The sequence below is a fragment of the Pongo abelii genome, chromosome 19 (genome assembly GCF_028885655.2).
Source record: "Pongo abelii isolate AG06213 chromosome 19, NHGRI_mPonAbe1-v2.0_pri, whole genome shotgun sequence".
In the NCBI taxonomy this organism is placed as follows: domain Eukaryota; kingdom Metazoa; phylum Chordata; class Mammalia; order Primates; family Hominidae; genus Pongo; species Pongo abelii.
The window spans coordinates 76874611-76901497 of NC_072004.2; the positions used below are offsets into that span (position 1 = coordinate 76874611).

Consider the following 26887-nt stretch of genomic DNA (forward strand, 5'->3'; position numbering starts at 1 on the left):
TGGCCAATTTTTCTATTTTTAATAGAGACGGTGTTTCACCATGTTGGCCAGGCCAGTCTTTAACTCCTGACCTCAGGTGATCTGCCTGCCTCAGCCTCCCAAAGTGCTGGGATTACAGGCGTGAGCCACCGTGCCCAGCCCAGCACATTTAAAGAACAGCAAGAGAGCCAATGCAGCTGGAGCTGGGGCAACCAGGGAGAGTGACACAAGCTAAGACCCATGAGGAAGCCAGGGCCCTGTTACATAGAGCGAGCAGGTCTGCGTGAGGGACTTGATTTTTGTATTCAGTATAGTATGTGGCATAGGAAAGTTCTCCAGCCTTCTAATGGGAAAGAAGCTGAAGAGAACATCAGAATCCCAAGCAATAGGTCTAGTCTGATGTCTCTTCATGCTTAAGGCAATTGAGTCACTTGCAACAAATCCTTTGGTTTCCCCCACAATGTCAGCTGCCTTGTACCGTCTCTGGGCTAAATGGAGCAAGATTTTTTTTTTTTTTGAGACGGAGTCTCACTCTGTTGCCCAGGCTGGAGTGCAATGGCTCAATCTCGGCTCACTGCAACCTCCACCTCCCAGGTTTCAGTGATTCTCCCTGCCTCAGCCTACTGAGTAGCTGGGATTACAGGCACCCGCAACTATGCCCAGCTAATTTTTGTATTTTTAGTAAAGACAGGGTTTTGCCATGTTGGCCAGGCTGGTCTTAAACTCCAGACCTCAGGTGATCCACCCACCTCAGCCTCCCAAAGTGCTGGGATTACAGGTATGAGCCATGGCACCGGGCCGCAAGATCTTTACCACTGGGATTCCTTCTGGTAGTTGGTGTTGACCCAATGAGGTGAGCAGCCTCCTTCCCTCCCTGGATGCTGCCCTCCTGAAGCATCTTCCTTCTGGGAAGTCCGGGTGGTGCACATGAGTTTAGGTGTTCTTTTTCCTGTGCTTTAGATCAAGCCCAGTCTTCAGCTGTAAATTGATTGTGAAGAAATGGAGGCTCACAGATGCCTACTTGTGCTAACCTTGTCAGAAATAGATGGGGAATGTCTGTGATGCGGAGGGTGCAATGTGCTGAAACTTACTTTCCCCATAAGATGAGATATTCAAAGTAATTCAGTTGAAATCTTGATAAGGGAATAGTGTGTGTGTGTGTGTGTGTGTGTGTGTGTGTGTGTGAGATAGAGACAGAGAGAGAGAAAATGCCATGGCAGGAAGTTTTCACTTGGCCAAGTTTTAACAACAAACAAGGAGCAGTTTGTGGCCAAGCAGTCAGTCCAGGGGGAAAAACAAAAAGGCAGAGTGGGGGCTTGGGTGGGACTTTGCTGAGAAAGCCAGGAATGAGTTTATCATGCTGCTTCTGGGGTGAGGAAGAAACACAAAACATTTAGATCTTTCACCTGGTTGCCCACAGATACCGTGAGTAGCCAACCCAATGGTCAGTTTCCCCTTCTTCCTGATAGAGAGAGCCCTGGTTTTGATCAGATACCCATTCTCCCTTGGGGAAGGGATCGCCATCTCCAGCTAAGGGGCAAATCATGACTCACCTAAGCCAGGTGTGGTTATTCCTTTTTCCTTTTCAGAGACTAATTTGCACATAGATGCAGTGCTAGCCAATGACAGTTGAAGGGAAGTTCTGCCTGGGACTGTAGAAAGGTCTCCTTTCTCAAAAAAGGATTCAAGAAGGGGCCAGGCATGGTGGCTCATGCCTGTAATCCCAGCACTTTGGGAGGCCAAGGCAGGCAGATCACTTGAGGCCAGGAGTTCAAGACCAGCCTGGCCACCATGGTGAAACCCTGTTTCTACTAAAAATACAAAATTATCCAGGTATGGTGGTGCATGCCTGTAATCCCAGCTACTTGGGAGGCTAAGGCAGGGGAATCGCTTGAACCCAGGAGGTGGAGGTTGCAGTGAGCCAAGATTGAACCATTGCACTCCAGCCTGGGCAACAAGAGTGAGACTCTGTCTCAAAAAAAAAAAAAAAAATGCAAGAAGAAACTGTTCCTCTTATACTTCAGTTATTACAGGAATGGTCTGCAGTCCCCAGATGTGTGGTAGCCCCTTGGCACCATGAGCTGAACTGGCAGGCATTTGGAGGGTGGGTCAAGCAGAAAAACAGAAAAAATCTGAATTCTCAGTGATGCCTTTGGGCCCCTGAATTGACCAATCCAGAGGTTCCCTACCTCTGGCCTTCTTATGTGAAATAAATTTTCCTTCTTATTTCAGGTAGGGCTTCCAGGTACTTGTATCCTGATTGATGCTGTCACTCTCACTGGAAAACAATTGGAAGGTAAGAACCATGGCTTCCACCTCTCTGGATTCCAGTACCCTACACCAAATCTGGCTTATTATGGGTGCTCAACAGGTGGGTGGATGTATGGGTGGGTGGCTTAATGGATGTATGGGTGGCTTGGGGGGTAGATGGATGGATGAATGGGTGGGTGAGTGGATGGATGGGTGGGGTGGTTGGATGGGTGGGTGGATGGATGGATGGGTGGGGTGGATAGATGGGTGGGTGGGTAGATGTGTGGATGATGGATAGGTGGGTGGATGTAGGGATGAGTGGGTGGGTAGATGGATGAATGAGTGGCTGTATGAATGTATGAATGGGTGGTTGGGTAGATAGGTGGGTAGATGGATGAAAGGGTTGGGTGTGTGTGTGGGTGGATGGTGGCTGGCTGGCTAGGTGGATGAGTGGCCGGATAAATGTATGGGCGGGTGGATGGGGATTAGATAGATGAGTTAGTGGATGGATGTGTGAGTGACTGGGTAGATGAATGTATGGGTGGCTAGATGGCTGGATGGATGGCTGGGTAGGTGGATGTGTAGGGTGGCTGGGTGGCTGGGCAGATGAATTAGTGGGTAGATGGGTGAATGGGTGGCTGGCTAACTGGATGTATGGGTGGGTGGGAAGGTGGGTAGATGGATGTATGGGTGACTGGATGGGTAGATGGGTGAATGGGTGGCTGGCTAACTGGATGTATGGGTGGGTGGGAAGGTGGGTAGATGGATGTATGGGTGACTGGATGGGTAGGTGGGTGGATGGATGGGTGGATGAATGGGTGGGTGGGTAAATGAGTGGGTGGATGGATGGGTAGATGGGTGGATGGATGGGGTGGATGGGTGGATGGATGTGGTTGGTGAATGGGTGTGTGGCTGACTGGCTGGCTGGATAAATGGATGGATGGGTGGGTGGGTGCGTGGGTGGCTGGGTGGCTGGCTGACTGAATGGATGGATGGATGGATGGATGGATGGATGGATGGATGGATGGGTGGATGGGTGGCTGGATGGATGATGGATAGATTGATGGATGGATGGATGGATGGATGGATGGATGGATTAATGGGTAGCTGGCTGGCTGGCTGGATGATGGATAGATGGGTGGATGGATGGATGGATGGGTGGACGGATGGATGGATGGATGGATGGATGGATGGATGGATGGATGGATTAATGGGTAGCTGGCTGGCTGGTTGGATGGATAGGTGGGTGGGAAGATGTGCACGTGAGTGGGTGGGTAGATGGATGAATGAATGTGTGGATGGAGCTCACCATCTCTCATGGCAACCTTATCCCAGCATCTGCTCTTCTAGTTCTCATTGTATTCTCAATTCAGGTTAGAGTGGACTGAAGAGGCATAAAGTTTCAAACTCAGGAGACTTGCATGAAGCCTTCACACGAACACAGGCCTGTTCTCTACCTGGAGATGACAGGAAACTTTCCCAACAAAGACCTCAGAAACAGTGTCCTTGCCTGGGGTTTCCTGCAGAACTCTGCTTCTCCCTTGAAGATGGGGCATTCCCATCTCTTTGGGGCCCCTCCCGGGTCTCCACCCCCCAACACACAAAGCAGGAGTTGTCCACCCCCACTGTAAAGAAACCAGCTGTGGGATCTTTGAGCAGGTCTCCACTTGCTCCAAAGCCTCAGTTTCTACATTGGATAAAGGGGAATGGCAGTGACCCTAGAGAAAAGACCTTCTTTTTTTTTTGAGATGGAGTTTCACTCTGTTGCCCAGGCTGGAGTGCAATGGCTCCATCTCGGCTCACTGCAACCTCCGCCTCCCGGGTTCAAGCGATTCTCCCTGCCTCAGCCTCTCAAGTACCTGGGATTAAAGGTGCCCACCACCACACCTGGGTAATTTTTTATTTTTTAAAGTAGAGACAGGGTTTCATCATGTTGGCCAGGCTGGTCTCGAACTCCTGATCTCAGGTAATCCACCTGCCTCGGCCTCCCAGAGTGCTGGGATTACAGACGTGACCCACCGTACCCAGCTGAGATGACCTTCTTAGATAGCCTGTGTCACAGAATTTATAGTTCCCTTTAAAGATGATGCTTGGAATAACCCACTTCCAGCAAGAGTGGACAGCAGAAAGAAGACTTCGTTTCATCCTTCAGCTGAGTCTTAAGTTGTTCCCTTTTGTACATGTCACACATGAAGAAGAGAGCAAGCCCTGGTGCAGGATGGCACCTGTGGCTATGAAAGAGAAGAAAATCTATGGCCCTACTAGGGATTGACCCATGACCTTGACCTTTTGGGCAATGAGCACCGACAGCTAAGCCATCATCCCCAACAGTCCAGTGTGCATCAGATGGTATGGATGTGCAGCCTGGAATAGCCCCCTGGAAGACAAACAGCAAAGTCATTAATCAGTTGCTTTACCCCTGTACTCTGTGTGTGTGTGTGTGTGTGTGTGCGCGTGTGTGTGTTGGGGGATGGGGTAAACGTATTGTGTGCCTGTGAGTATGTGCCCAGCCCTGCAGACCAGGGTCCTCAAAGGGACCTGCCCCAGTGTGAAGGAAAGACCCCGCCCAGCAATGACGGAGTGGCCAGGACATCTTTCCACAGCATCTGGGAGGAACGGGCAGGGCCGGATATGGGCTGCCGACCTTCTCCCTTCCTCCTGAAGAGGAAGCTCCTCCTGCGCCACCTTTGTGCTGACCGCTGGGTGGTTACGAATGTGTTCCCTGCCTGTCGTTCTCTTCCTGAGCAGTGAGGGGCAGCTCACTCAGCCCAGCCCAGCCCCCACTCCCGAGATCCAGCCCATGAAGGAGCTCTGTGTCCTGGCTTCTGACCAGGCTGATGGGTGGGGTGGGAGGCTGAGTCAAGGCCTTCACCCAGCCTCTTCTGGAGCATGGCTCCCTCACCTCTCCCATAAAAAATAGACATAAGGTCGGAAAGGACTTCCCTGAACTAACAGGACAGGGCCTGCAAAAGGCCTGAACCCTGGCCAGCAGACAGGTGATGAGCATGTCTACGCCAGGAAGGTGGGGAATAAATTTTATTTTAAAAATTAAATTAAATTTATTTAAGAGACATGATCTTGCTCTATCACCCAGGCTGGACTGCAGTGGTGAGGTCATAGCTCACTGCAGCCTTCAACACCTGGAGTCAAGCCATCATCCTCATGCCTCAGCCTCCCGAGTAGCTGAGACTACAGGTGCATGACACCATGCCCGGCTAATTTAATTTTATTTAATATAACACTCCAATACCATGTATCATGTGCCCTTTATAATTATGAACTGATATTATATAAGCCTCATAACAACCCTATGAGAAAGGTGCTCTGATTATGCCCACTTCATATAGGAAGAGGCTGAGGCACAGAGAGGTTAAGCAACTTACCCAAGATCACCCATCTAGTAAGCAGCAGAGCCCAGATCTGAATTCAGGCTGCAGAGTTGAGGCTTTTACCTAATATGCAATGCCACCTCCCAGAGGCACAAAAATAAAAGCATTGCTTGAACACCATATGTGTGCCAGGCACTGTCACAGGTTCCTACCTGGAGCTCACTCACCAGGTACTCTCAAATACATGATTTCATTTAGTTGTCACAAAAAACTCATAAGGAAACTGAAGGTTAGAGTAGTATAAAGTTGTAAAGAGTAAGTTGTATAAAGATGCACAGCCAGTCACTGGCCCAACCCAGGTCTCTCTAATAGCAAGACAAGATGGCTTTTCACTCCTCCGGGAGTACGTATCCTAGAAGCAGTTGCCAATAAAGGGAATAGGGGCTTAGATCATTCAAGTAGCCTGCCGAGGTCAACAGACAGCAGAGGGCTGAGCCAGGATTCAAACACAGGCCTTTCTGATGCCTCTGTGAGCCACTGCCGAGGCTTGGGGCTCTTCCGGGCCCAGCTGTTCCCAGGACTGCAATTCCCCAGGTGGGGCTTCCCTTAGAGGAAGAAGAAGTGGAAGTGTCATGCTCTGGACCCACCTGGTAAAGAGAGGTTGACCGTGGTAGTGAGTACTCGGGGCACCTGGGGCCAGCTGACCCTTGTGGTTCAGGCACAGGTGTTGGGCTCAGTGGGAAGGTCTGCTGGTCCTCTGCTCTTATCTGAGCAGCCCCTCTTTCTCTCCAGCCCCAGCTCTTGGCATAAACAAGACTTTGGAAACCCTCAGTGCAATTTAGCTCCCTTAACTTTTTTTTTTTTTTTTTAAAGAGCTCACACCTGTAGCTCCAGCAGATTGGGAGGCTGAGGTGGGAGGATCGGTTGAACTCAGGAGTTCAATACCAGCCTGGGCAACATAGTGAAACCTCCATCTCTACAAAAAAAAAAAAACAAAAAACAAAAAACAAAAAAACCCAAAATTAGGTAGGCATGATGGTGCGTGCCTGTGGTCCCAGCTACTCGGGGGGGTGAGGCAGAAGGATCGTTTGAGCCCAGGAGTTTGAGGTTGCAGTGAGCCATGATCGTGACACTGTACTCCAGCTTGGGAGACAGAGTGAGACCCTGTCTTAAAAAAAAAAAAAAAAAAAAGTGTGTGCGTTATTTTCTGAAAAACAGGAGCAGACAAAAAGGCCCCATCAATTTCTATTTTGCCCTGGGCCCCTTAACCACAACTCCATTTGGGAATGGCGGGTAGAGGAGTTCAGTCTCGGCACCGTGGGAGAGCAGGCTGGGGGGGCAGCTCAGCCTGGGTTACCGACCCCCTAATCCCCCAACAGTGGAATGTGCTTGATTCCAGGAGGCTAAGGTTTGGAGGGTGGGTGAGCTGCAGAGGCTGCTATGGCCCTGCTGTTTGACGCTTCGTGATAGATGAGCCCCCAGTCCTCCTGTGTCTGTGTCCCCCCTCCTCCCCCACCGCCCCCCTCACTCTGTGAGGTCTGGCTTGTGCAAGGAAGCCTGTCAGTGTCAGGACACGTTGGCCCCATGGCCTGCAGCGGGAAGGGGGCCTCTGAGGGATGCCTGCTGTCTGGCCCTCTCCTCAAGAGGGCTCCTCTCACCCTATGCCTCAGGGTCCTGGGTGCTTCCCTTTCAAAGCTGCTAAATGATCGCCATTAATGCAGCTTGTCTCCTGGAGGCGCTGAAATAGGGTAAGGGAGGAAGGGCCCCTGACTGCCTGGCCTCCGAGAACCTGCATCAGTCTGGCTTATTTGAGGCTGGGTGTGGGAGAGAGAAGGGCACAGGCTAGCTTGGTGGATGTTGAGTGGGGATTTTGCCCAAGGGGGTGGGAGCCATTACGACCACCCTGGGGACTGCTGTGAGTTCAGCTGTGGACTTCTGCAGAGATGTGGCCGCCGTCTGGCTGCCAATGAAAGAACCATATTGAAGCCTGCCATGCTAGGAACAGAGGAAGACAGGTCACATCCCCAGGGTCAGCACCTGCACCTTCCGGAGAGTCAGTGCCTCCCAGGGGCCTCTGGGCCTCACTCTGGCCCTAACCTGAAAGTACCATTCACCTCCAACAGAAAGCTCACCTGGACTGCCCTCATACCCCACTCTGAGATCCACTCTTTTGATCTGAGGGACCTCAGATGAGCCCAAATGGAGGAGATATTCAGTCTGGAAAACTGGGGACCCACTTTGTACATCAGCATGTGGAGGCCTTGGGCTGTCAGGCTGGGAGAGGTGGGTCTGGTGGAAGAAGTACCATCCAAGGCAGCTAGCTCTGCCTTCCAGGAGCCTGCAGTCTCATCAGAGGCCAAAGGTTACAATCCAGACCAGCCCTGAGCCATAGAAATGTAGCATGAGTCTCACTCTGTCACCCAGGCTGGAATGCAGTGGCACAAACATGGCTCACTGCGGCCTCCAACTCCCGGGCTCCCAAGTAACTGGGACCACAGGGATGCACCACCACACCTGGCTAATTTTTTTAATTTTTTTTGTAGAGATGAGGTTTCACTATGTTTCCCAGGCTGGTCTTGAACTCCTGGGCTCAAGCAATCCTCCTGCATTCCCCTTCCAAAGTGCTGGGGTTGCAGGAGTGAGCCGCTGTGCCTAGGAAGATGCATATATTTAATATGAGCCATGTATTTAATTTTAAATTTCTAGATGGCATATTTAAAATGGAAAAAGGAGCAGATGAAATTAATCTTAATATATTTTATTTAATCCAATACAGATGAAAAATATTGTTTCAACATAAAACATAAATATTAAGCATATTCATATTTTACCTTTTTACCTTTTTCTGTACTGTCTTTGAAAGCCAGTGTATGCTTTACAGTGACATCACATCTCGATTTGCTCTAGCCACGTTTCAAGTACTCAGGAGCTGCATGTGGCTGACAGCTAGCGTATTGGATGGCACAGCTCTAGACACTGTGGCTTGGGTCATGGCAATAGCACCTTTATTTTTTGTTTAACTTTTCTTTTAAGTTCAGGGGTACATGTGCAGGTTTGTTATATACGTAAACTTGTGTCAGATATTAAGCCTAGTATTTATTAGTTGTTTTTCCTGATCCTCTCCCTCCTCCTCCCATCCAGCACCTTCCTTTCAACAGAAGAAAATTCCAGATGGAATGCACAAGGTACAGTGGGTTGGGAGGAATGGAGAAGCCGGTAGAACTTCCTCCTTGGAGGCTTTCAGTCTGGGCTGGGCTGCTCCTCCTCCTGGCAGGCTGAAGGCAATCTAGCTGAGAGTATGGCTCCTGAGCGCTGGTCCCAGGCCTGGGTTCTAGAATGTCTCTGTCTGCAGGGCTCACTGCTGCTGTGCGTGTCACCTGAGAGGCAGTGTAGAGTTAGGAAGGTGGGCACCGGATGGGGGTCAGGACATGCAGATTCCAGCCGGGCTCTGAATTCTGCACAATCGGGCAGATCACATCTCTTCTCTGGGCCTCCGTTTCCCTGTGGGCAAATGAGCAGGAAGGCAATTACTCAATTCCCCCATCTCCCACTCTCCCCTTGAAACCCCAAGGACTCATTGAGTGGCATGGGTCAGTCGGGATGATACAGGATCTCCTGCATGCTCAGGGCAAGTCCTGTGGTGCTGTAGAATAGAGGACTTCTGGGTTGGCACTCTTTGCCACCTGCCAAAAACAACCTCCGCTTCCACACTGGCCTGCCACAGCGGGAGTCAATTCACCAATGTTTATTCAGCCCTCCAGTGTGCCAGATCCTCCAAGTGCCGCTGCTCTAGTGACTCTCACGGTGGGGTAAGGCATCCTAACCCCACGTGGAAATGGAGTGATTCCTGAAGACGTCCTCTTAGCCATCACCTGTCTAGCTTGGAGTAGTTGAGCAGATTCATGGAAAGACATACTCACCTCTTTGTCCTCAAGAAGCGTATGATCCAACCTGGAGACTGATTACGTGTGGAAAGTCAACACTCCAGCAAGGTGAATGCCAAGAACATTCGAGGCAAGGGAGTGGAAAGGCTGCCACGGGCTGAGAGGTTGGGAAGGCTGCTGGAGGAGGAGCTGGATCTGAGCCAGCTTGGAAGTGGGGACAAATCACTTTAGGGAGCCAGCAAAGGCACACAGGTGTGCAAACACACAGCGTATTAGAGCACCCAGCATAGGATCCATGACTTGAGCCCACGGTCAGCTCAGGCAGGGCAGGGAAGCAGAGGCTTCAACTTTGGGAGGTAGAGGTGGGTTGGTCTGGGGAAGGCAGGATTCCAAGCTAAGGAAGCAGGAGCAGGGAGCCACTGATGGTTCCTGAGCAGGAGCATGACATGCATATGGCGGTGCCGAGGCAGGTGAATGTGAAGGCAGGATGCTTGGAGAGGAAGGTGGGTGCAGAGGGAAATGGCCAGGAGCACCTGTGACAATAACACTCAAAATGGAAAGCCCTTTCATGCCCCTTCTCATTTAATTCTCTTTCAACTCAGTGAAGAACATAGAATGGGTAGTATTGCTTCCTTCTTAAAGATAAAGAAAATGAGTTTCAGAGGAATTAATTGATTTGTCCAAAGGGACCAGCTTGGAGAATCAGACTCAGGCTTTGTGTCTGAAAATACTGAACTCTTTCTACTATCCCACATCTTAATGGTCCAGGAAAATGGGGTCCCAAAAGGAGATAGAGATAACCAAAGAAGGCTCCCCAGAGGGGTGAAGTACATTGAGAGGAGGGTAGAGCTCAGATGATCTGAGCATCCCTCAGAAGTCTTCACACTTCAATACTGACCTGGTGTATCTGATCCAACTGGTGCTTACATGCCCAAGCTAGGAGTCAGTGAGGCCTAAGTTTAGGTCTCAGCTGGCCATCTGCCTGCTGCGTAGCTTTGGATGCTTTACGTAACTTGGCTGAGTCTCAGTGTTGTTTCTCATCTGCAAATTAAGATAGCTGGGCGCTGTGGCTCACGCCTGTAATCTCAGCACTTTGGGAGACTGAGGTGCATGGATCACCTGAGGTCAGGGGTTCAAGACCAGTCTGGCCAGCATGGTAAAACCCCATCTCTACTTAAAAATATAAAAATTAGCTGGGCATGGTGGCACACGCCTGTAGTCCCGGCTACTCAGGAGGCTGAGGCAGGAGAATCGCTTGAACTGGGAGGTGGAGGTTGCAGTAAGCCGGGATCACGCCACTGCACTCTAGCCTGGGTGACAGAACGAGACTCCATCTCAAAATAAATGAAATAAATAAATACAAATTAAGATACCTGGATATGAGGAGCTTGTAAGGAATGAATGAGATCATTATTAGTGAGAGCCCAGAGAGACTGATCTCTCAGCCAGCCCCTCAAGTCTAAACTAGGCCAACCCCCATTGCTCGATGTGACACACAAGCCTGTTCCACCCCCATGATTGACTAGAAGACCACCATCCTCCCCCTGAAGCTTCCCCCAGCCTCACGCCACCTCTGCCTTCCTCAGACCTCTTCTCCTGCCGTCCCAAGGATGTGCACACCTACTCCCTGCTCCGTATGGCCCCAAAGAGCAGCGGGTGCAGAACGCATTTCTCTAGTCTGGGAGGGCTTCCTAGAAATGCTACTGAGCCCTGCGAATGCCTAATGACCATGGGAATCGTTTAGCAAGAGACAAAGCCAGACCTTTGCCCTGGCCCAGCTCACAGGTGATGGGGTTAATCGGGAATTCTTTCCCTCCTCAGGGCTGCTGGTAGGGGTCCAGCTCCCCGATGACCTGGGGACACATTAGTCAGTGATAAGTGGGGCTTTCCAGCCCCTTTTATCCTGTTTACAATACACTGGTTTTCCTTAGACAAAACCCTCCTCCTCTGCCTTGCTCCTGGCTGTTATGGCTACATGAGACAATTTGCTGATGGACTTTCTAGGGAGGACAACTTCCTTGGAGTCCCCTTCCCACCTCCTGCAGCACCCGGGGCAACATCCCCTCTACTTGGTGGGTCCTGGAGGGGGTCACAGATGCTTGTTTTTCTCAGCTCATTGCAGCCTCTGAATTCAGAAGTGCCACCCTGTCTGCTCAGCTTTAACCCAAGGGGGTGAGGAGAAATCCAGAGGTGACAAGATGATGTTTCCCTGGCTTTGGGGTGGGAGTGACTGGGGTCATTGTTGCTGTCCAGAGTGGAAGCCATCAGAGGTGTCCTGTTTATCTGTGTGACTCGGCCCTCTTTGGGTCACAAAGGCCAGATGATCCAGCAGCTACCTGGAGGGTGGTTTATGACAGCAGCCTGGTCCTAGTCCCCTTCTGCCACCAACAAGCTTGGCCAGCTTGGGCAGGTGAGTTAATTTCTCTGAAGTTTAGTGTCCTTGTCTAGAAAACTGGCATGGTGATGCCTGTCCTGCCTCCCATGAGGCGGATGGGAGCACAGAACGAGCCACAGCTGTGCCAATGCCTAAAGGGGAGGCACTGTATTTGGCACTCCGCAGTGATTCCAGGTGACGGCTCTTCCAGCAAGAATGGCTCCACCGCTGCGGGCTTTTTTTAATTGCCTAAAAGCCGACTTCCAAATAATTCTAGATTTCTGAAATGCCAAGCAGGTAGGATACTTAGGAGAATGAGTTAATGAAATGGAGTCCATTTCCAGGCAACAGAAATTTCACAAGCACCTACCTCACACCGGGCACTGAGCTGGATGTCGGGGAAATGCAGGGATGCAAGACACATCTTTCACCCTCGGGCTAGTGAATGGACAACTGGGACCCCTGTGACGAGTGCTGAGAGGGAGCACCAGTGCTAAGGAAGCATGGGGGAGGGGTCCTAGCCCAGCCTAGGGGTTGGGGCTGTGCCCCAAGGAAGGTGGAATTCAGAATGGGACTTGAAGAATGAACAGTAATAGCTTAGGCCTGAGGCAGAGGGAAGGGTGTTTGAAGCACAGGGAACAGTGCATGCAAAGGCCAGAAGACACAAAGGCCTTGTGAGGAGAGCTGCAATTATTCTAGTTAGGATGGGGGAAATGACCAGGATGAGGCCAGTACGGAGGGCTCTGTCTGCCACGATGAGGATATTACTGTGTTCTCTAGACACCAGGGTGCCATCAAAAGGCTTAGCATGGCAAGGCACCAACTCTGTGTTTCATTTTTTACTTTTTTATTTTTATTTATTTTGACAGAGTCTCACTCTGTCGCCCACGCTGGAGTGCAGTGGCACGATCTCGGCTCACTGCAGCCTCTGCCTCCTGGGTTCAAGCGATTCTCCTGCCTCAGCCTCCCGAGTAGCTGGGACTACAGACATGTGCCACCATGCCCGGCTAATTTTTGTTTTTAGTAGAGACAGGTTTCACCACGTTGGCTAGACTGGTTGCAAACTCCTGACTTTGGGTGATCCGCTTGCCTCGGCCTCCCAAAGTGCTGGGATTACAGGTGTGAGCCACTGCACCCAGCCTACTCTGTGTTTTAGAAAGATCTTTTCGGGAACTTTGAAGAGGATGATTGAAAGTGGAGGGGGTGGCTGAAGAATGATGAGGCCATCTCGATGCGCTCTCGTGGTTTAGTAGGGGAAGTGGGACATATTCACAGCTGGCCCCAACTGTGCAAGGTGGCATGTGAGCATTGGTACAGGTGGGACACACAATAGCGGGGCGGCCAGGAGGAAAAAGAATCCGAAAGTGCACTGGGAAGGGGAGTGACCAGGCCAGGAGAGTAGAGGGGACACTAATAGTTTAAGAGAAGGGATAATAGAATTATCCTATTTCAGCTGGGTGCAGTGGCTAACGCCTATAATCCCAGCACTTTGGGAGGCCGAGGCAAGTGGATCACCTGACGTCAGGAGTTCGAGACCAGCCTGGCCAACACGGTGAAACCCCGTCTCTACTAAAAATACAAAAATTAGCCAGGTGTGCTGGTGGGTGCCTGTAATCCCAGCTACTCTAGAGGCTGAGGCAGGAGAATCGCCTGAACCTGGGAGGTGGAGGTTGCAGTGAGCCGAGATCATGCCACTGCACTCCAGCCTGGGTAATAAGAGCGAAACTCCATCTCAAAAAAAAAGAATTATTCTAGTTCATCTTGTTGAGATGGCTAGAAAGACAAAACAAATTAATACAGTTCCAGAGATAAGAATTAAGTTTCATCAAGTTAGACCAAAAGTCCTCTTCAGAGAGATGTGTTTCAAGTTTGTCTCACCACAAAGGGAACAAACACACTATGACTTGGGTTGCTGAATTCTGGAACTCTAGAACTGTGGGGCACTTCCTGAAGTTCAGGTAAAGGTGCAAACATGTCATCACATTGATTTTCCTGAAACACGACTTCATCCCATTACCTGAGGCCAAAAGCCTGTCAGATATTACCCATGGTCATAGGGTGGAGGCAAAACATTTTTCCTGTCTGCGACATCACTGACTCACCAGTCTAATTCAATCTTCCTCCACTGCAGAAACTCTCTGTCCTGGCCAGGCATAGTGGCTCATGCCTGTAATCCCAGCGCTTCGGGAGGCCAAGGCAGGCAGATCATTTGAGGTCAGGAGTTTGAGACCAGCCTGACCAACATGGTGCAACCCTGTCTCTACTAAAAATACAAAAAAAATTAGCCAGGCGTAGTGGTGCATGCCTGTAGTCCCAGCTACTCGGGAGGCTGAGGCAGGAGAATCTCTTGAACCCGGAAAGTGGAGGTTGCAGTGAGCTTAGATCATGTCACTGTACTCCAGCCTGGGCAACAGAGTGAGACTCCATCTCAAAAAAAATAAAAATAAAAAAGGAAAAGAAAAAGGAAAGAAAAGAAACTCTTTGCCTTAGCCAAGAGGAACCACACAGATTGCCTCCTGGGCCTACCTATATCCTTTCCAACTTTATCTCACTGCCTGCCAGGAATGCCCTGTGCCTGCCTTTCCATACATCCTTGTATTTCTAGGTCCAGCTGAAATCACATGTACTCTAGAAAGTCTTCCTTTGTCATGATAATTCAAAGGGATCTTTCTTTCCTGCATTCTGATAGAACTTAATTGTCCTTACTACTCATTACACACTCGCACACTGTCTTGCACTGTTATATTTTCACAAGCCCTGTACCCTCTCATCCCAACTACATGAGAAACTCTTTGAGGTTGGTTATCTATTGCTGCATAACAAATTAGCCCAAAAGTTAGTGGCTTAAAATTCATCCATTTTACTATATCTCTTGATTTTGTGGGACAGGAATTCAACCAGAGGCTCAGCTGGGCAATTCTATTTCAGATGGAGTCTACAGAGGTCACACAGTAGGATTCAGCTGACAGATAGACACACAGGGTACAATCCCACATGTATGATGCCTTGGTGGGAATGGCTGGAAGACTGGACTCAGCTGGGAATGGTAACGGGAGCCCCTAACGTGGCCTTTCCAGCATGATGGCCTCAGGTTGCTGGGCTTCTTCCATGATGGCTGGGGCTCCCAGAGTGAGTGCTGCAAGAAGCTGGGTGGAAGCTGCAGGGCTTCTTATAACCTGGCCTTGAAAATCCCAGAATTTCACTTCTTTCACATTCTATTGGTCCAGGAAGTCATTAAGGCCAGCTCAGGTTTAGAGGGAATAAAACCAGACTCCACCTCTCAATGGTAGCAGTAGCAAAGAATATGAGATCATCTCTATTTTATTACACAATTTGCCCTAAGACCTAGGCAAGCAGGGTCCCTAGCTCAGGCCCCAGACCAGATTCTCAGGGAACCCCACACTTTTGAGTGCTCTTCTTGAAATATTCTAAGTCCTCTTCAGTGGCTGGGATCATCTCAGTTGGTTTCTCTTCAGAGTACTCCATGACCCACCTCTTGATCTGTGTGGTTGGCCAAATGCCCTGAGGTGCTTCAGGGCTCATGCCTATGGGGTTGTCCAGGGCAACCTGACAAGTAGATTGCTTCTGCTGACCAGCACAGTATTTATTTTATGGCATTGAACAATACTGGGCCACTAGAATGGTACTGATTGGCTAATTTGGGGTGATTCACATTGGATATATGAGTTCAGAACTCTGGGCTACTAACAGTTCACCACCAACCCTTGAGGTTGAGCCACGTTTAGCCACCTGTGTGGGTCAATGCCCTGGCTCTCACCACATTGATGACCACAGTGCCACCTCTGGCATGACACAATAATGAGAGTGGATGCATCCTTTAACCTGACTGCTAGAGTCCCCCACCTCCAGCTGGTACAGGGTGTTCACCCCTCTCCAAGGCTTTGCACCACATGTCAGGCAATCCTCCAGAAGAGGCCATGCCTATCTTCTCCATTCAAGACCATTGTGCTGTAATGCCAACTAGCTTTTACAATCAATGTCCTCTCTTGCCTCTGATCAATATAGTGATCTAATGAGATACTGGGTTGGTTTTAAGCTGTTCCAGGTGAGGGCCAGATGTTCCTTACATGAATGGAACTTCTCTTCTTGCTCCACCCATGGGCCCTGAGCCTATCCACTCCCGCCCCGGACAACTGGTTTCAGTGTGTGGAAGGCAGGGGTGCAGTCAACACTGAAAGAGATCACCTTCTAGGAATTCAGTGATTAAGGCCTAAAGAATTCAAGAGAAGATGTGGTTGGATGATATATTGTTGTAAACATACATATAAAACGCTGATCGGTGAAATTTTATTCACATTTTTCTGCATACTCTAAGCAAAACTTGCCATTGGTATCATCACTAAAGTAGCACGGGGACCAACTTTGAGTTATGAAGCCAGTATTTGTAGGTAGAGTGAAGAATGGTGCAGCATCATGAGTAATGATGTAACCAGCATTAAATAAATGGCATTATCAACACAACCAGCTGTCTTAGTCTATTTTCTGCTGCCATAATAGAATACCACACACTGGGTAATGTTTAAAGAAAAGACGTTTATTCAGCTCATAGTTCCGGAGGCTGGTAAGTCCAAGAGCATGGCACCGTCATCTGGTGAAGTTCATCCCATGATGGAAAAGTGAAAGGCAGAAGTTAGTACATGAAACAGACAGACAATGGCAGCCAAACTTATCCTTTTATCAGGAGTCCACTCCTGTAGTAACAACATCAATCCATTCATGAAGGCTCTGTCCTTGTGACCCGATTGGCTCCCAAAGGCCCCACCTTTCAGTACTGCCACAATGGCAGCCAAGTTTCCAACGTATGAATTTTGGGGGGACACATTCAAAGCATAAAATTCTCCCCCTGGCCCCCTGCCAAATTTATGTCCTTCTCACTTGCAAAATGTATTCATTCCATCCCAATAGTCCCAAAAGTCTTAACTCAACCCAGCATCAACTCAAAAGCCCAAAGTCCAAAGTCTCATCTAAAACAGATATAGGTGAGACTGAAGGCACGATTCATCCTAAGGCAAATTCCTCCAGCTGTGAGCCTGTGAAATCAAAACAAGTTATCTTTTTCCAAAATACAATGATGGTACAGGCATAGGATAGACATTCCCATTCCAAAAGTGAGAACTAGGCAAGAAAAGAAGGGTAACTGGTCCCAAGTAAGTCCAAAACCCAACAGGGAAAACAACATTAAGTCTTAAAGCTAGAGAATAATCTCTGATTCATGTCCTACTCCTGGACATGCTGGGAGGCTGGGCCCCCAAAGCTTTGGGCAGTCCCACCTCTACAGCCTTTCTAGGCTCGGTCCATGCAGCCGCTCTGATGGATTGGAGTCTCCTGCCTACAGTTCCCAGGCTGGAGTTGCATACTGGTAGGACTACAGTTTTGTGGTCTTGGAGATGACTCCATTCCCACTGCTTCACTAGGCACTGCCCTACTACGGACTCTGGTGGCTCCAATCCCACATTTCCGCTTGGCGTTGCCCTAGTGGGGACTCTCTGCAGTACCAGCTTTAAATAAATGGCATTAGGAACTGGAGGGGCAAAGAAAACTACATAGGCCAATACAAACAGGTTCTGAAGAGTCATGGCATTGTGAATAACAACGTTGTTCCCCTTTTCTCATGTAGCCAGAAACTAGCGAGAAATAGCACATTTGACAATAAAATAAGGAGATAGTTCCTGGACCCAGTCAGAAAGCGATGGTACCTGAACACTGTAAAGAATATTCACATGCACTTATTAGACAATAAACAAATATCTAAGTACTTTTCTCTACTAATTATTCTAAATCTTTGTTGTTAAATCACTATTCCTCACATGAGTCCATGAATTTTATAACACAGTTTTGCTTGTTTGTTTGTTTGTTTTTTGATACGGAATCTCGCTCTGTCACCCAGGCTGGAGTGCAGTGGCACGATCTCAGCTCACTGCAACCTCCACCTCCCGGGTTCAAGTGATTCTCCTCCCTCAGCCTCCTGAGTAGCTGGGACTACAGGTACGTGCCACCATGCCCAGCTAGTTTTTGTATTTTTAGTAGAGAAGAGGTTTCACCACGTTGGCCAGGAAGGTCTCGATCTCTTGACCTCTTGATCCACCCGCCTTGGCCTCACTAAGTGCTGGGATTACAGGCGTGAACACTGCACCCGGCCTATAACACAGTTTTTAATCAAACTGCATATAAAGACTGGGCCCACAAAAACATTTGCTTGGGGCCCCACAAAACCTAGATACAGTCCTGTCAATGTGACAGATAAATATGTAGATATGTAGGCATTAGGTTGGTGCAAAAGTAATTGTGGTTTGCCATTAAAAGTAATTGCAAAACCACAATTATTTTTGCACTAACCTGATAGAAATATAGCAGGCAGACACACACACACACACACACACACACAATTTACTCACCAATGAAGTACTAATGAAATAGCTCCCCCTGAACCACAAGGATCATTGGACTGCAGCTCCCTCCCTCCTACAGAATGAAGTCCAGTTCCTTAGACTGACTTGGCCACAGGCTACCTCTCTGGCCTTGTCCTTTGTCTTTTTGCGCATTTTGTTCTAGTAACATCAAACTGCTTGTAGTTTCCCCTGCACATCATATATCTTTGCTTTTGTGTACGTTGTTTCCTCCTCCTGGGATGTTTTCCCCACTGGCCTTATCTTCCAAGATTCAGTTTAGGTGTCATTTCCTCTTTGAAGCTCTCTTGAGTCACCAAACTAGGCTAAGTGTTCCCTCCTTGTCATCCCATAGTTCCCAGTTACTGTACCCCACACTCACCACATAGGATTCTAATTATCTATTATCTGTATAGATGTTTACCTCCCAGTATATTAAAGAGCTGCTATGGTAAGGTGGTGTCTTACTCATCTTTGTATATCAGCCCTTGCATTGTGCTTGACACACAGTTATCAGCTCAATGAATCTATAATGTAGGATGATTTATGGAAGGAGACCAATGGACTAAGTCAAGTGGACTCTGGTGAGCCTAGAAAACGTTCTAGTAAAATGAAGGAGAGGCTGGAGGGTAAGTCATGCCAAGAGAATGTCAGCAGTATATATCAATTATCCAAGTGGTTTAGCCATACAAGAAAAAGAAAAAATGGGATATAAGTTAAAAATGCAGTAAGCTGGAGAGTGGAGTTTTCTTCTATTTAGAGGAAGGCCTAAATACGTATAAAGACTTAAGAGACTGAGAGGCAGAAGGGAGATCTTCTGGACTTCAATTTCCTTATCTGCCTTATCCACCTCCCAGGGATGCCATGAGACCCAAAGGAAAACAAGACATAGGCATGAAAATTATTTGAGAAATTTTTTACATTACTATCCTCTGATAGATTTTTCCGATAGCTTCCAACTACCCACAGAATAAAAATCTACAAATAAAAACCCAACACTGACATTTAAGATTTCCTGGCCAGGCGCAGTGGCTCATGCCTGTAACCCCAGCACTTTGGGAGGCCAAAGCGGGTTGATCACCTGAGGTCGGGAGTTCGAGACCAGCCTGACCAACATGGTGAAACCCTGTCTCTACTAGAAATACAAAAATTAGCTGGGCGTGGTGATGGGTGCCTGTAATCCTAGCTACTCAGGAGGCTGAGGCAGGAGAATCGCTTGAACCCAGGAGGCGGAGGTTGCAGTGAACCAAGATTTCACCATTGCATTCCAGCCTGGGCAACAGAACGAGACTCCATCTCAAAAAAAAAAAAAAAGAAAAAAAAATTTCCTATGATCTCGTTCTAACCTTTCTTCGACTACTATTATTGCCCCAAACACCCTGAATCCAGCCAGAGGAGATTCATGTTCTTTCCTTCTGTTTGACTTTGCTCAAGCTATTCCCTCAGCCTCAAATGCCCTCCTCTTCATCTCTACCAGGCAGACACAATAAACATTTTCAGAGTGGTTAGTATATACAAGACACTGTTAAAATTCTATTGATTCTTGAAGGTCCTATTCATATGCTATTTTGTCCATGAACCCTTCTTGCCCTTCCCATGGAAATGGTACTTTGTATCAATTGTAGCATGTATTCTACTTAATAATGTAGCTTGAGGGTATGATTAGTCCTCCCAGCAGACCATGAGAAATATGGGAGGCTGTGTCTTGCTTGTGTTCCTATCTCCAGTATCCGTGCGTGGTATATCGTAGATGCTCAATTATAGAATAAGTGAAAAAAATAATTTTAGAAAAAGAATGTATATGGGTGGACAGTCTCTTGGGACACAAAACTGGGTGGGATCCAGGATCCAGGAAAAGAGAAGTATCAACTTGTCAAAGAAAAGAACATCTCCTGCCTTGGGAGGAATAGCAGATAAGCTTGGAGGATGGAAACGGGATAGCCTATGTGGAGACAAAGAAGTGTCCAAATCCCAGTCCTGGCTCAAATGCCACCCCTTCATTAAGTCTCTCCTAAATCTCCTCCTAGAGACGACCCCCAGCTCAGCTCAACCTCTTTGGATTTTCTACCTTGTAGAATGTTTGTCTTGACAAATAAAATTCATAGAAAGCCATTGGTTTGGACTGAGCTCCTGCGCTAGGCGCAACAGGCCAAACCGAAATAGAGTCACTCATGCTAAAGTTCCAAGCCACAAAGCCGAAATTAAGCTGTTCATCTGACCTTCGGAGAAATCAGAAGAGAGGGAAAATAGCCATATCCCCACGATAAAGGAAGTCCTTTCTGCCTTAACCAATACAAGTAAAATAACTTTGAAACTTGTTGTTTGTTTCTGCTTTTTTTTTTTCAGCCCTTTTCTGTCTATAGAGACAATCTCCTCTGCTCAGCTGATAAGAATACTCATTCTATTTTATAGAATAAGGCGTTGCCTGGTGCTAGAATCGCAAATAGCCAGTTAAGATCTATAACTGTGTTGTATGAAAGGAGAGAAGGTTAGCACTCCCTTCGACAAGGATGGAAGAGGCCCTTGGGCCTGACAACATGCATACGGTTAAGGCATTGCCACCTACTTCGTGGCATCTAACCATCGTTTTTGAAATGGTGCTGGGAAAACTAGCTAGCCATATGGAGAAAGCTGAAACTGGATCCCTTCCTTACACCTTATACAAAAATTAATTCAAGATGGATTAAAGACTTACATGTTAGACCTAAAACCATAAAAACCCTAGAGGAAAACCTAGGCAATATCATTCAGGACATAGGCATGGGCAAGGACTTCACGTCTAAAACACCAAAAGCAATGGCAACGAAAGCCAAAATTGACAAATGGGATCTAATTAAACTAAAGAGCTTCTGCACAGCCAAAGAAACTACCATCAGAGTGAACAGGCAACCTACAGAATGGGAGAAAATTTTTGCAATCTACTCATCTGACAAAGGGCTAATATCCAGAATCTACATTGAACTCAAACAAATTTACAAGAAAAAAACAAACAACCCCATCAACAAGTGGGCGAAGGATATGAACAGACACTTCTCAAAAGAAGACATTTATGCAGCCAACAGACACATGAAAAAATGCTCATCATCACTGACCATCAGAGAAATGCAAATCAAAACCACAATGAGATACCATCTCACACCAGTTAGAATGGCGATCATTAAAAAGTCAGGAAACAACAGCTGCTGGAGAGGATGTGGAGAAATAAGAACACTTTTACACTGTTGGTGGGACTGTAAACTGGCTCAACCATTGTGGAAGACAGTGTGGCGATTCCTCAGGGATCTAGAACTAGAAATACCATTTGACCCAGCCATCCCATTACTGGGTATATACCCAAAGGATTATAAATCACGCTGCTATAAAGACATATGCACACGTATGTTTATTGCAGCACTATTCACAATAGCAAAGACCAGGAACCAACCCAAATGTCCAACAATGATAGACTGGATTAAGAAAATGTGGCACATGTACACCATGGAATACTACGCAGCCATAAAAAATGATGAGTTCATGTCCTTTGTAGGGACATGGATGAAGCTGGAAACCATCATTCTCAGCAAACTATTGCAAGGACAAAAAGCCAAACATCACATGTTCTCACTCATAGGTGGGAATTGAACAATGAGAACACTTGGACACAGGAAGGGGGACATCACACACCGGGGCCTGTTGTGGGGTGGGGAGAGGGTGGAGGGATAGCATTAGGAGATATACCTAATGTAAATGACGAGTTAATGGGTGCAGCACACCAACATGGCACGTGTATACATATGTAACAAACCTGCACGTTGTGCACATGTGCCCTAGAACTTAAAGTATAATAATAAAAAATAATAAAATAAAGAAAAAAATCTATATCTACATTTCTTGTAATTTTGTCTTTTGACAGTATACATATCTTATTTCCTTTCCCAGACCAGAACCTCTTTGAGGGCAGGAGGAACCCGGTTTTCCCTACTTTACACATGACACATAATAACCACTCATTCAATGTAGGTTTACTGGATGGATAAACAGGAATGGGGGGTAGACAGGCGGGAGAGTGAGTAGACAAACGCGAAACAGGAAAAGCTTGCGCCAGGAAAAACAGTGAAGAGCGAAATCTCCAGACCCCCGATTAAATGGTTTAAAGTGAAGCCAAGCAAGAACCTCCCGTCCTCTCTGCGGCAGAGAAGAGCAGGTGATCCTGGTTCGCCTTCAACTTTGCTCTGAGGACTTCTCGTTAGTATCCCGCGATTGTCCTTCCTAATGCCTGACTGAATCCTGAGGCGAGCCTTCAGCGAACATCTACACCTCCTTGCCCTTCACGTGAAGCCGAGCCTGTGACTACACTTATCCTTCCGTCGCCGGCCTCATTTCTCCTTCCCCTTCTTCGCTCTCGCAACCACTGCTAGTAAGGCGCGCGTGCGGGCAGCTCTGGCCGGTAGGGGAGGGAGGGTCCTGCGACCGGAAGCCGGAAACCGGAAGGGGGGCTGTGAGGACGTGTTCCGAGGAAGTCAGAGCCGGAGCCGTGGCCGGCCGGGCCGGCGACATGGAGCCCCTGTACCAGCAAACGCACAAGTGAGGGCCGGTCGGGGAGCGGGCAGGGGCTAGACGAGGCGAGGCCAGGTGAGGCTGGCTTCTGGGGCTGGGGCCTCGGACGTCCGCCAGGGTAGAGGGCGAGTTTTTCCGCCAGGGCACTGCTGGGGATGCCTCCGAAGTGCTTAATCCTTGGCGGGACTCCCAGGTCAGCCACAGACAGTGGGTTCAGCCTGGGGCCTGGAGACGTGGGGCAGATGACTCCTGGGGTCTGCAAGTCCGTGACTACCTGCTGGGTAGACTGGGTGAGGGGAAAGTGGCACCTGCAGTTTATAAAACTTTGTCCAGCACTTGTCAACTCGGTGCTCCTGGTTGGTAGACCTCGAGAGGAGACACGGAGTAGGAGACACGACCCCTGGCCGTAGGAGTGTACTGTTTAATTGGAGAGTCAAGGCACTTACGGGAAAGTATTTGTATTCTTATTCGATTTATACTAAAGACCACATTTTTATGGTACAAAGAAATTGCTGTCTATGTAGCATTCACTATTATTACTTGTTAATCGTATCTGGTTACAGTTTATCGCTAAGAAAATCAAATTATAATTTAGCTTCTCATAACTTAAATTCCTTGGTAGTGTCCTTTATTCGCATCGTCCTGCACTTTTGGAATTGCTGAGATACGTAGTTGAGTATGGTAATGGGGCCATACTTACCCTTTACCCTATTTTTGGCGTGGGGGGGGCAGAATTATGATTTTTACCCTGTTTTGGGGGGACGGAATTTTATGATTTTTATTTTTTATTGTAAAATATACACAACATAAGATTTACTGTTTTAACAATTTTTAAGTGTACAATTCAGTGACATTGAGTACATTCACAACTTACATCACTACGATCCATTTCCAGAACTTTTTCGTCATCCCAAACAGTGTGCCTGTTAATCAGTAGCACCTCATTTCTTCCAGAGCACCTAGTAACCTCTGTTTTACTTCTCTCTATGAATTTACCTATTCTAGATACTTAATATAAGTGGAGTCATACAGAATTTGTCCTTTTGTATCTGGCTTATTTCACTTAATGTTTTCAGGGTTCATCTATATTGTAGCCTGTTACCAGAATTTCATTCCGTTTTATGACTGAATAATATTCCGTTGTATGTATCTACCACATTTTGTTATCCATTCATCTGTTGATGGGCACTTGAGTTGTTTCCACCATTGGGCTATTGAGAATAATACTGCTATGAACTCTGGTGTAGAAGTATCTGTTTTAGTTTCTCTTCTCAATTTTTTGAGGTGTATACCTATCTTATTGAGAACTTTCAAACTTATGCTGTAGTTTTGTTGATTAAAACACTTAAAATCACACTCCCAAGGCCTGGAAATGAAATGCCCTGAAGCATTAGGAATAAGAGGGTGATGATCCTCTTTCTCTTTCATTTTCTAAGTTTATGGGTTTCTTTTATTTTGGCGATGAGGTGTTTCATTTGGGCGGGCGAAAATACAGAACCTACTTTGTAATGACAGAATTTTCTTTTACACTGGGGAGCCCTATTCTCACATAAACATTGTAGGAAGGGACTTAAACTAGTCTGTGAGTAATTTAGAGAAAGAATGAAACGAAATTATGTTCATGTTACTAAGAAAGGGCCTGTCTTTCACAATAGCAGGGCACAGTGGGCATAGTAGTGCCTTGAAGTTAATCTGTTATGTATGGTCTTATCTAGTTAATTTAGTTAAAAGATGTTGCCAAGAAGGCCATGACCCATTTTATATTCAAGAATAACTTTGTTTAGAGAGTCTTAGACTACTTGTTTTCAGTGCAGCTAATCACAGCGAAAACTGCATGGCTCAGAAGAGGAATTCTAAATGGTACCCCAAACAAGGTGTGTGGAGTGTAGATGCTCTGTAGGCCTCCAACAATGCACCCTTGGACTCTAGCAGCTTGCCAGTTTTTTCTGTTAAGGGCCAGATAGTAAATATTTTAGGCTCTGTGGGCTATACAGTCTCTGTAGTTACTACTCTTCTGTTATATTGGGAAAACAGCCATAGACAATATGTAAACTAATTGATGTACCTGTGTTCCAGTACAATTTTATTTATCAAAACAAGCAGTGGGCCAGCTTTGCCCCACAACTATTAGGCCCTCTGTTACCCCGACACTCATTAATTCATTGAATATTTATTGAGCACCTACTATGTGCTGTGCACCATTCTCAGTGCTGGCAGCACAGCCCTGCCCTCGAGGAGTTTACCTTCTTTTATGCTGCAGTATCTTGTCTGTCTTTCCTCTCAAGTGCTGAACCAGGAGTGGGAGTTCTGGTTCTAGACCTCCTTACTTTATTTTTCCTCATCTGTAGAATGATATTATAGTTTGGGCTGGTTAAACTGTAAGGCTCCTTTCAGTTCCATGATACAGAACTGATGACTGAATGACTTTCACAGGAAACACGTGGAGTCCAGTGAGCACCAGCAATGAACTTTCGCAACTGCAGAAATTAGTGATTGTAGCTGAGTTGACACAACAGTAGCTGAACTTATTAATTTTACTGGAACTTTAAACCCAGTTTGTGATTATCTCTTGCCATGTCCCTGAATACACTGAGTACATTGGAATTAGATTGACATTTTAAAGTTACTTGAAAACTCCTGAATCTACGTGAACAATGAATGAATGAAAATAAAGGATGAAAAACAATAAACATTTTACACTTAAATGTTTAATTTAGATGAACTTTATAGAGGAGCTAATAGCCAGGCTTCTATTTTTGAGATCCCAATGGTTGTAAAGGTGACCACATTTGTCCCCTGTGTAGTCCAAGATCAGTCTCCTGTCCTGGACCTTATCGTATGTCCAGGACACAAGAAGCACTACATTTAACAAGCTCCCCAGGTGGTTTTGATGAGCAGGTAGGCTTAAGAACTGTTACCTTATCTCAAGACCATTTTTTTTCCTCAGACCATTTTTTTTCCTGAGCAGCGGAGCTTAAGAACTATTACCTTATCTCAAGACCATGTTTTTCCTTTATAGATTTTGCCCTTTAATGAGTGAAATGTAAAGGCAAAGTGAGTGAAATGAAAATGACCAGATTGTTGCCACTACTTTTAAGTAAAGTTAACAACAAACTTACATGATGCTGTGTAGGTTACACAGTGTTTTCATGTTCATCATGGTCAGAGGCAGCCTGGATGCAAAGTGGATGTTATGGGGTGGTGGGGTCGGTGAGTAGTTTCATGAACTTTTAAAAAGCACTTCCATTAAAAAATTCTTCCTAGATCTTCTGTAAACCTTTTTTAAAGACAGCTACAATGACCCTGGCTTATTTGCTACTATTTCTCTGCTTTGTTATATTATCACCGAAGCCCACCATGGACCCCATGCTAGAGAGGGCTAAGACTTCTTTTTCCTCATGTCCACACTCCCAAGTCATGCTCGTGTATCACCTGTTTCTTATGGACTTCCAGTGTGTTGTGTTGTCAGAATTCCCAGTTCAGTTTGAGACAGGTTTTGCACTTGGCATATTAGTAGTTCCCGCCTTGCCATTCATACTTGCTTTGATGTTTCATATTCATCTTTTCTTAGCATGAAATGTAGCCACTGGAATTGTATTATTGGCTGCATCGTCTCTGATTGGTTCAAAGCAAATAGAGATTTGATGGGAAAAGTCCGTGGATTATGGGCCTATACAAAAGTGCTTTGATGAACGTCCTGCCATGTACATCTCCTCAGGGTATGCCAGAACCTCTCTAGGACATATTCCTCAAACTGCTGGGTCATAGGATGGACACATGCTTTATTCTACTAGTTATTGTCAGAAAGCATTTAAAGTGTTTTACCAATTTATAATCCTACCAGCTGGATATGAGAGTTCTAGTTTCCCTATTTCCTTATTAATGCATATGTCCCCAAACTTTAAAATATTTGTCAGTTTGATGGGCTAAAGAAATGTGATCTCATTGCTTTTCATTTGTGTTTTCCTGGTTGAGTGTCATTTTGTATACTGATTGACTATTTGGGTTTTCTTTTCTGTCATTTGCCCTTCATTTTAAAAAAAAATGCCTTGTTTGACTTTTTGTATTGATTTGTAACAATTCTTTATATATTTTCTGCACGTCAGTCCTTTGTTATCTGCTGCAGAT

General features: G+C 46.9%; 1 protein-coding gene, 1 long non-coding RNA gene and 1 other non-coding gene across 9 annotated transcripts in view; 2 read left to right on the top strand and 1 right to left on the bottom strand.

Annotated features, from left to right (window-relative positions):
- Positions 1-8541: 8541 nt before the first annotated feature.
- On the bottom strand, positions 8542-12100 carry LOC129051411 (uncharacterized). Its single transcript, XR_008515639.2, has 3 exons — positions 11479-12100; positions 10341-10752; positions 8542-9059 (listed from the first exon to the last, which is right to left on the bottom strand). It is a non-coding gene; the product is annotated as an uncharacterized LOC129051411 (long non-coding RNA).
- Positions 11828-26887, top strand: part of GOSR2 (golgi SNAP receptor complex member 2) — a 29132-nt gene continuing 14072 nt past the window's right edge. For 3 of the 7 annotated variants that reach the window (XM_002827388.4, XM_054537170.2, XM_009251625.4), the window contains exon 1: positions 22673-22786. In XM_002827388.4, the coding sequence (XP_002827434.1) occupies positions 22758-22786 (29 nt within the window). In that variant the 5' untranslated portion in view covers positions 22673-22757. Of the gene's footprint in view, positions 11853-22671; positions 22835-26887 lie in introns of those variants that run through there. The other 4 variants (XM_024235212.3, XM_009251626.4, XM_054537169.2 and 1 more) reach the window with 3 other exon arrangements.
- On the top strand, positions 20690-20815 carry LOC112129812 (U6atac minor spliceosomal RNA). Its single transcript, XR_002912164.1, has one exon. It is a non-coding gene; the product is annotated as a U6atac minor spliceosomal RNA (small nuclear RNA).